This window comes from Pinus tabuliformis, chromosome 2_1 (genome assembly GCF_031772625.1).
Source record: "Pinus tabuliformis cultivar Carrire ecotype Pingquan chromosome 2_1, CPIR1, whole genome shotgun sequence".
Taxonomy (NCBI): Eukaryota; Viridiplantae; Streptophyta; class Pinopsida; order Pinales; family Pinaceae; genus Pinus; species Pinus tabuliformis.
In genome coordinates, this window is record NC_142299.1 from 613,960,448 (window position 1) to 613,971,248 (window position 10,801).

The following is a 10,801-nucleotide window of genomic DNA, read 5'->3' on the forward strand; positions in this document are numbered from 1 at the left end:
GTCCGTCCCCAATGCCGACGGATGGCCAACCTAACGGATTCCAAATATATTAAGTCTCCAATCCATTACCCGGTACACTGGCATTAAACTAAAAATAATATTATTATACGCAGCATCTTAACATACAGCTACTTGAGTTCCAGTAAGACCTCATTTCCAATTAGTAGTGGTATCCCCTTACTTTTATCTATCCATGAACTAAACCCACTTTAAATACTTTATCTCTTCTTTGCTCATTTTCGTCGATCTTTTAGCGTTGCTTCATCGATTTCTCTCGCAGTCGTCCTCATTCTTTGCTCATTTTCGTCCATTTTTCCGCATTGCTTATATCTCTATCTCTCTCACTCTCGAAACGGCCCATTTTTTTTACATTTTTTTTTGGAGGTAGCTCTGATGAAGCAATATCACGTGTTCTTAAATCACAGGGGAACGGACACGAAGAATTTGCTGGCCAGCTCCATTTATCGTCAACTCATAGCTAAAAATCCCAATCTGGGCGTCTTCCTCGATAGAGAGGAGATTTCCTACGGAGTCGATGTGAAATTAGCAATTGAAAGAGGGATTAAAAGTTCGTCTGTTCACGTTGCCATATTCTCGGAGGGGTATGCAGAATCGAAATGGTGCTTGGATGAATTGGATCTCATTATCAAATGCAGACGGAATCTTATTCCTGTCTTCTTTGACATTGATCCGTCGGCTCTCCGTCACATTGAAAAAGGATGTTATCAGAAGGCCTTTGAAAAACACAGAGGGAGAGAACCCCTCGAAAAGACCAAAAGATGGGAGGATTCCCTGGCGCAAGCCTCATATCGTAAAGGCTTCGAATTCAAAATGAAGGAAACGTAAATACATTACTCATCTCTAGCTTTCTCTTACTTAATAATCTGCTTAATTTATCAATCTTTGTTGAATTTGTTTACCTTGATTTTGCTTTGTATTTTTTTTGAAATATTCAATCTGAAATATTCTTGAAATCGATAATGGAAATATTCGAATGGCTATATTTTAATGAACCGGTTTGTTTTTCCAGCGACCATTGGGAATTTCTGGAGAAAATTGTGAACACTGTTTTGCAGAATTTGAAAGAGGGATCACCCGTTGCGCTGGAGGAGTTACGTGCCAGCGCAGCTGAGTTGGAGGACTTAAAACTTTGTCAGGAATACAGTAGAGAAGAATTTGCAGTGGCACCTGAGCCAGACGACGATATGTCGGATCTAAGCGAGGTGTTTCAGGCGCATGGGCCGGCTGTAAGCGAGCTGTTTGAGGTGGATGACGATGGGCCGTCCATTGCTGGGCTGTTTGAGGTGGATAAAGATGGGCCGCCCATTGCTGGGCTGTTTGAGCTGGATGAAGATGGGCCGGCTCTAATTGAGGATGTTTTTGGAAATCCCCTAAATTTCGTTTTGTAGCAGTCTAATTGGCAGCAGTTTTCCATTTTTATGGAAAAGATGATTGATGTTTTCAAAAGGTTAGTCTTAAGCGTATCATAAGTACTGCGTAGTCCCCTTGTTTAGTTTAGGTTTGTTAACGGATGTTTAGTCATCATGGTTACATATTTACTTTATCCTTAATATATTTTAAGGAAAAATAAAACAGATTCTGTTTTATTCTTTATTTTAAAATGGCCTTCTTTATTTATATTTATTTTATAATTTTATTTTGAAAGGGGAAAATATTATTGATTTATATGAAAAAGATATATAAAAACATATTTAAAAAAATAATTAAAAAAAATTCCTATTGTGGTGTTAAAGTGTTTAATAAAAAAATTCCTATTGATAATATGATTGGAAGTTCGTGTTTATTTTTCAGTATGCAATGTGTTAATGTAAATATGAAAAAACAATAATATTTTCATTTAGAGTCGCGATTTAAATTATTTTTATAATTAGTTTGAAATTAATATGATTGGAAGTTCGTGTTTATTTTTCAGTATGCAATGTGTTAATGTAAATATGAAAAAACAATAATATTTTCATTTAGAGTCGCGATTTAAATTATTTTTATAATTAGTTTGAAATTAATATGATTGGAAGTTCGTGTTTATTTTTCAGTATGCAATGTGTTAATGTAAATATGAAAAAACAATAATATTTTCATTTAGAGTCGCGATTTAAATTATTTTTATAATTAGTTTGAAATTAAGTTAAATAATAATGTGTATTGGAAGTTAGTGTTTATTTTTCATTATGCAATGTGTTAATGTAAATATGAAAAAACAATAATATTTTCATTTGAAGTAACGATTTAAGGTATTCTTATAATTAATTTGAAATTAAATTAAATAATAATGTGTATAATTTTCATTTAAATTTTATAGAATTATGGAATTGATTTTTCTTATAACCAAAGATAGATTTTTTATAAAATAGTAAAGAATATTCCAATAAAGAATATTAAAATTCCTAATGTTAGTAAAATATTTTTAAATATTATAATACACTTTTAAATATTATATTTTAATATTTCCAATTTGGTAATATGTGAAGACCTCTTATTTTGATTTCTTATGGATGACGTTGCATATATATATATATATATATAATCGACGATCTAGATTGTTTTTCAAAAGAATATGCTTGACGGATGCATCTTCTAAATAATTATAAACTGTAAGTCTATAATTGCTTTAGATTTTTGAAATGTTGCCCTACATTTAATAATTTTTTGCAAAAAAAATTTGAAACGATCTAGTGAAACTAGGTTATGGTCAATGAACCAATTCAATAGCGAAGTTGTGTCAGATAATCTAAAAAGAAATATTATTATAATTTAAAATAAAATAATTATTAATTTAAGATATTAAATTAATAATTATTAATCTAGAATATTTAATTATTTAATGGACACATTTATAATTAGTATATTGTTGTAAAAAATTTGATTCTACAAATGTGTAGTATCTTAGGCTTTAATTTAGGAGATTTGTTAGCAAGTTGTTTGAATAGCATTTATTGTAAGTGGACACTTGTTATTTAATAAGTGATCCATAATTAGAAGTAATTAGGACATTTGAACTTATAAATAGCTCATTGCAGGAGTGTTTTGTTGTTTGGGTGTAAACTCTTGCAAAATTCCAGATATAATTATTTTTAATAAAATTATGTGTGTGAGAAGACACCACTTCTACCATTAAATTGTTCATTCGGAAAAAAAAAAAACCTTATTATTCAATTGAGGTAGGGCGAATTTACATGCTTAATTGAAATGTTTTATTAGATAGTGGGCGCCATGATCTACAGTGTCATTTCATAAACACTCACCATTAAAAAGAAACACAAAAATAAATATTGATTTTCCGTTGAAAACTACTTGCAGAGATTTCATGAACGGAGATGAAGCGGCTTCACTGGACACGCCTGCCATAAATTGGCTGCTTCAAAGTCCGCCTCCATTCCGTTCGGGTCAGCTGTGATGCCCTCTCCATGGTTATATGGAAAAATAGTTTGGAATAATTCAGAAAACACAAGTTAGATTTGCGACTGTATCAAATAAAAATAATGGTATCCTATTCTGGTTGAATTATTGTATCCTATTCTCATTGAATTATCGGAGGTGACGTTGCTTCACCAAGCTATTCCATCCGCTTTAGGAATATTCGAATATCACAAAGGGGAAGGGGTGGTTATTATATTATTACTGTTAACCGTAATTGTATAACTGCCTTCACTTTTTATGAGTGGCGTTTCATAATTAAGTTTTGCCGAGCGTAATAAAAACTAAATTTCATAAATTAATTAATTTATGTTTTATAAATAATAAATATTTATTTATTTATTATTATATTGATCTGTATAATAGTTTAAAATATATTATACATGTAATTATTATTGAAATAATATAGTGAATTGGAATAACCTCAAGGGTTAGCTTAGTTGGTCAAAAACCGTGCCTCGGGAGGTCACACGGTTGATTGCACCAGAAGCCCCTAGGGTTAGGTTTTGCGAGTACGCTGAGGGGTGATTAGCCCAGATTTTTCCGTGTAGATAACGACCACTCACACTGACCAGGGTGTTCGTGAACCACACTTAGAAAAAATAAAAAAATATAGTGAATTAGAATATTGATGATGATGATGATGATGATGATTAACGTCCGCTGAGACCAAATAATGGTCTATCGGACCCAAAGAAACAAATTACCTATTTTGATTTAAGATTTTATTCCTATGCTCAAAAAACTTGGAGAGAAGCCTCCCGAGCTCACTATAATTTTGACATTGTAAAAGGCTAGGAAGGTCAGTATTGTAACAAAGATTGTGAAACTGAGATCTAATGTGGTTATACGCAGGGCATTCTAAGAGGAAGTGGTTTTCATCCTCGATGTTCCTATTCTCACATATATGGAAAATCCTTTCCGTCCATGGCGTTTTAGGAACTGCCCAACGACCTGTTTCACTATGGAGCTCTTGAGAATTCGTTCTAATCTTTGCTATATTAATTTTCTTCTTTGAGCTAGTTAAAATAGAGAGATACTTTTGATCTTCTAGGGTGGGGTTGATGACTTTCTTATAATAACTTAATTTTCTTTTAGCCGCTAAGTCTTTCTCACACCACATTTTTTCTTTGAACTTAGAAGTAACAATATCTTGAATGTTATTTATGTTTTGCAATGCATCATTTTCGTTGATCTCCCAATAGTTTAACCAGGCCCTTGTGTCTTTATGCCACCCTCGATTGAGCCTTAGGTGGTTTTGGCTAGAATTTAAAGCTAGCTTAGGAAGTCTATGACCGTCTATGTTACTGATTTTGTGCTTGTACAACAGAAACCTAAGCATAGCTACGCTCTCAATAGGGGAAAGACCTGCTTCTATAAGGAGAATAAGATAGGGTGTATTACTTTTAATTTTCAGGTTATAAGTTATAAAACGCTTCTGGATTTGCTCAATCTTTCTCCATGATTCTCTGGAGATGCTGCAACCCCAAACCTCACAGCCATATAAGATAGCAGGAGTGACTAAAGTTTCAAAGAGGAACTTCTTTTTATCCCACATTACAAGGTTTGCTATTTTACAATTATTTTCAAGACCAAAGTAAGCTTTCCACCCGCCATTAATCCTTTTCTCAATGCTATGGTTCCAGTTGAGCTTGTGATGAATATCAATTCCTAGGTACTTGTAAGAATACACTTCCTCCAAGTTATTATTGTCATACATAAAATTAGCATAAGTGTCCTTCTTGGATTTGATAATCATAGCTTTTGTTTTGTCAGTGTTAACAGTCATACCCATGGTAGAGCAGAAATCCTTAAGAAGCCTGAGTTGCTTATTAAGATCAGATGGGCACCTTGCCAAAAGAACAATATCGTCAGCATAAAGAAGGATGACGACTATCCCAGCTAAGATCGTGCCATCACATCCTGCTTCCTCTAAATAGCCTTCGAGCTTATCGATGTAAATGCCAAATAGGGTAGGGGAGAGGGGGCAACCTTGTTTAACTCCGATGTTACACTTAATATCTTTCGACCACCCTTCATTGCTCTTTAGCTTGGCAATTACATTCTCGTATAACCTTATAGCGGCAGCTCTCAGCTCGAGAGGAACCTTAAGCTCTTCTAATCTATTCCAAAGGTTGTATCTAGGAACCGTATCGAAAGCCTTTCTAAAGTCCACAAAGCAACAAAATAAATTGGATTTCTCATTATGACATTCCTCCGCAATGATCCTAAGCGTAACAAGGTGGTCTATTGTTGAGTGATACCTTCTGAAACCTGCTTGGCCTTTAGCCCGCTTACCTTCACTTTCAAGCCATATGCTTAACTTCTTTTCCAAAATACTACCATATAACTTGGCTAAGAGAGGGCTGATCATAATTGTTCTATAATTAGAGGGGTTATTTGTATCCCCACTTTTAAAAATAGGGATAATGAGGCTCTCAGACCAAGGTTTAGGGAACCCTTGCTTGACTGCTTGATTGAAAAGCTTGTGGATGTGGGGGATGAGGATAGGACCTCCAATTTTTAAGATTTCCGCTTGGTAACCTTCAATGTCCTTAGCTTTCCCATTAGCAAGGCAATTAACCCCAAACTTAATGTCTTCTAAAGAGAAAACTTCTTTCGTTGTGAGAAGGGTTTCCAAATTATCCATGACATTTGGAGACTCATAAAGCTTTTTAAGATAGGAATTCCAATCGTGAAGAGCAATTTTATTATTATCCTTAGTCTTCCTAGTTAGAATTTGCCTCCAAAATTTCTTAGGAGCTACCTTAGAGAGGTGTAAGAGATTCTCTTGTCTTTGACGGATGTACTGCCTCTTTTTCCTTTTAGTTAGGGCTTTGTATATTTTTATCTTGTCCATTTTAAGAGATTCATCAACAGCTTCCTTAATTTCTCTCCTTGCACTTTTACAATCTTTGTCATACCATGGATTGGTTTTGCTATTTCTTTTATTATTTGAAACTTCAATTGAGAACTTGTTAATAGAATATGAGAGGGTTGTAGTAAAATTATGATAGAGGTCTTCTATGTTGTCTATATTAGATAAAGGAAGAAAATTAGTTTTTAATTCATTTAGAAAGAGATCATTTTTATTTCTATCAAATATTAAGTTCTTTTGGCTATAAGTATTATTTTCTATGGGAACTCTATGCATGACAAAATTGAGAGTTATAAGTAAAGGCCTATGATCAAAGTCAGGTTCGTGGTCGTTTCAGATGTCAAAATTTATTATTTCGTTGTATAATGGGAGATCGGAAATAACATAGTCTACCACGCTGCTACCAAGTCCATGGATGCAGGTCATCTTGCTAGAATTGGGCCACTTCTTTAGACTGTTGCAAATTATGAGATCCTGAGCACTACAGAGCTTGACTAGCTCCGACCCAAACAAATTTTCCCCAAGATCTTCAGAGTTCATTTTGTACTTGCTAGCCAGAGTAGCGTCTTCATCTAGCCAAAGAGGATTAGGGTTGGAATGATTGCTTAGAATAATAGCTTGGTTGTTTGAAGTTCCAGCATTAAAGTCACCTATTGAAAGGATATTACCGTCATTCCTTAGGCTAGAAATATCATTCTCTAAACCATTGTAAGGGTTAGTTTATCTAGATTCTTCTTCTTATAGAAGCTAGAATTAATGGGGGGGAAATAACATATTGCTATGTAGGATTTTTTATTATTAATGTCTTTGATCTCTATCCAACTATATTGGTTGTGAGGGTCGTTTTTATAAATCCTAACATGGGGGGAGATGTTCTTCTTAATGTAACAAGCTATTCCCCCAATGCCTCTACGGGAGGATCGCTTGTTCCAGGTAGACCATAGCGTAAAGCCATCTATGTTAGGGACCTTAGATTCTTTGTGCTCCCAAGTTTCAACAAGCAAAATAATATCAACATCATTTGAAATCCAACTTAGCTTGGGGCCTTTGTTCCATGGGAAGCCCCAACAATTCCAAGAAAGGATTCAGAGCATGTTTAATTGCTATTGATTACTATATTTTTGGTTTCTATCTCGAATAAAGGCTTTTCTATTTCTGATTATTGCCCATTTTCCTTCCTTTCTAGCTTCTTTTACTTTTTGAACCTCCTTTCTTAATTTTGCTTGGTATTCTGGAATGAGATCTTCATTTATGAATATTCCCGTTCCTTTTAGACTTGAGGTTTTACTAAGTATGTCGTGCTTATGATCAGTGGAGCTCACCTTTATGCGGATTAGTCTTCCTTTATTCTCGGTTAATTTCCCTAACCTTGTTGCTTCTGTGAGACATAATGTTTCAATTTGTAATCTATTATGTAGTTCTGTCTGGGCTAAGGCTAAAGTATCCTCATCTGCTTCCTCTTTTAAGCCGAATATTATAAAGTTTAAGGCCCTTTTGTTACGCTCGTGGTCTAATTCTATTAATTTTTTCATTTCATCTTTAATTGGTTTGATATCTAACTTATCTACCACGTTATTTAGGGTGAGACGGCTATTAAATTTTTCTTCTAGTTCTTTAATCATGTCTTTCATTTTAAGACTCTCTAAAGTATCAGCATCTCCTTGCTGGGATGGTTGGTTAGTATCTTGGTTATGTTTTTCTATAACATGCAGTCTAGTCTCCATTGCCTCCATTTTATTCTCTAGTAGTTCTTTTTTATTTTCTATTTGTTTCTGGATCGTGTCTTCAAGAGATGCAAATTTATTTTCTAGCATGGCTTCTAACTCTTTTTGTAGCTTGGCTTCTCTTTCCTCTCTACGTTTCTCTAAAGACTCTATATACTCATAAAGGCCTTGTAGAGTAACTGTGCTAGGTCTTCCCTTGGTAATCTTTGGTAATTGTGGTGAAATATTCATACTTGAAATTATATGAGCAATTAGAAAAAGAAAAAGATAAAGAATATGTGCACCTGATATCAGAAAACCTGACTACAGATCGCCCGTCTGCCCTTGGTAATCTTTGGTAACTGACTGCAGATCGCCCGTGCCCACCGCAACCTACAGAATCTTTCACCGAGCCTTAGAAAACTTTCATCGAAGAATATATAGAGTAAGTTTTTAACTCTTTCACCGAGCCTCTGAACTCTTTCACCGAAGAATATATGCGAAGAATATATGCCAAGAATATATAGAGTATGTTTTTAACTCTTTCACCGAGCCTCAGAACACTTTCACCGAAGAATATATGCGAAGAATATATAGAGTAAGAATATATGCCAAGAATATATAGAGTATGTTTTTAACTTTTTCACCGAGCCTCAGAACACTTTCACCGAAGAATATATGCGAAGAATATATAGAGTAAGAATATATGCCAAGAATATATAGAGTATGTTTTTAACTCTTTCACCGAGCCTCAGAACACTTTCACCGAAGAATATATGCGAAGAATATATAGAGTAAGAATATATGCCAAGAATATATAGAGTATGTTTTTAACTCTTTCACCGAGCCTCAGAACACTTTCACTGAAGAATATATAGAGTACGTGTTTAACTTTTTCACCGAGCCTCAGAACACTTTCACCAAAGAATATATGCGAAGAATATATAGAGTAAGAATATATGCCAAAAATATATAGAGTATGTTTTTAACTCTTTCACCGAGCCTCAGAACTCTTTCACCGAAGTATATATAGAGTACGTGTTTAACTTTTTCACCGAGTCTCAGAACACTTTCATCGAAAAATATATGCGAAGAATATATGCCAAGAATATATAGAGTATGTTTTTAACTCTTTCACCGAGCCTCAAATTATAAATTAAAATTATAATAAGAATGTAATTTTAATAAAAATAAATATAATAATAATGATAATTAATATTGATTAATATTTATATAGTTTATTCACCTCAAAGAGATAAGGGATTTTTTTTAATATTTTAACATTTTATTTCTGGCTTAAAATGAATTTATAAATGGCAATAAGAAAAGTAGTTTTGTTGCCTTAAAGTGAATTCATACCATATAAGATGACCGCAAATATTAAATACTAGAAATGAAGGAATGTCAACCATATTAAAGGAATATATTTTTATTTTTTAAAATAAAACAATTTAATTTTTCTTAAAAAAAAAATATTATTTAATATATTTATTTATGATTGTTCATATATATATATATATATATATATATAATTTAAAATTATATTAGTTTTATTTTTGAATTTTATAATTTTATAAATATATGGTAGGAAAAAACTAAATCAATAAATTCAATTTAAAAAAATACCATTGTAATTAATTTTATTAAACATAATGTTTTAAATGGAAAAAATAATTATTTTTCTTTTATTTACTATTTCATTAATAATATAATTTAAAAATAAGAAGACGTAAGTAATTCTTATTTTCAAGAATAAGTGCTAGCAATAAACCTAAGGGATTGTTATAACACTAACAATAAAGCTTAAAATAAACATCAAACCCTAAGATTTATTTGATAAACTTTCATATTAATATTATAAACCGATCCAAATAGCATGTACTAACATCGGACAATCAACGAGCTACACCCCAGGCTCGATGGCGAAGAGGATGCAGACATGGTTGGCACGCCCACGACCTGACATGGGGTAGACCATCCGGATGTACACCTGGGGCCTAGGCACAGACACGGACCGTATTTCGTCGCAGTCTTGGTCGTAACCTGCCTGGGAACCTCGTTACTCTCCACCTCCAACTTACCCCCGGCGACTTGAGCTTGTGAATGCGGTTTTGCGTTTGTAGGGTTTTGGTTCAGCTTGTGTCGATTACTCTGGTTCACGACAGCAGCTGGCATAAACCCCAGAGCAACATGGAGGGCGACCTAATAGACTATTCAGAGGACCCCCTCGAGGGCATCTCCATCTTCGGCAGACCGTCTAACAGCGATGTGCACTTTCCGTTCAGCAGTGAGCTCTCGGAGGTAATTGCCCCTCTTCTGTCACTTTCGGGACAACCCAACTCTGTGATCGACCTTCTGGAGTTACCTGTGACTTGGTCGTCTCTCTCCGCGCCTTCCCTGACGCCGTCCTCCCATCTCACTGACCCTGACCCCTCCGCATCTGTACAAGTGGCTGAATCCTTTGGCCTATCCTCCCTCCATCCCCCTACAGCTATTCACTACCCTCCCTGTTCCTCACTTAGTGAAGCCCTCCCTTCGCATTCCTTCCCTCCCTTAGAGTCGACCCAACTGTCTGGAAGCTACACTGTCATTCCCCCCCTCCTGGATGCCTACCCACCTGGATCTGAACAGTTGCCTCCAAACCCTAACCCTAATCCACCAAAACCTTGCCCTGAAGATCACCCTAAATAAGAGGAGATTGCGGAGCCGTCTTGAGGAAAGAAGCAAAGGTGTGTTAAGCTTAAGATAGGACATTTTCATTAACGGGGAAGGGGATTTCCAGTGG

At 34.6% G+C, this 10,801-nt stretch overlaps 1 protein-coding gene across 1 annotated transcript; it reads left to right on the forward strand.

Annotated features, from left to right (window-relative positions):
- The first annotated feature begins 393 nt into the window (after positions 1-393).
- LOC149202006 (disease resistance protein L6-like) lies at positions 394-1,409 on the forward strand. The gene is made up of 2 exons (XM_089401436.1): positions 394-842; positions 1,031-1,409. Exons 1-2 carry the CDS (start codon positions 394-396, stop codon positions 1,407-1,409), a joined length of 828 nt encoding a protein of 275 aa, XP_089257562.1.
- Positions 1,410-10,801: the final 9,392 nt, after the last annotated feature.

What these genes read in the sequence shown, in the direction of transcription:
- LOC149202006 (XM_089401436.1), top strand. Translation starts at nt 394, where the DNA reads ATGAAGCAATATCACGTGTTCTTAAATCACAGGGGAACGGACACGAAG. An exon ending in GAATTCAAAATGAAGGAAAC is followed by an intron (nt 843 to 1,030) that starts GTAAATACATTA and finishes TTGTTTTTCCAG; the next exon opens with CGACCATTGGGAATTTCTGG.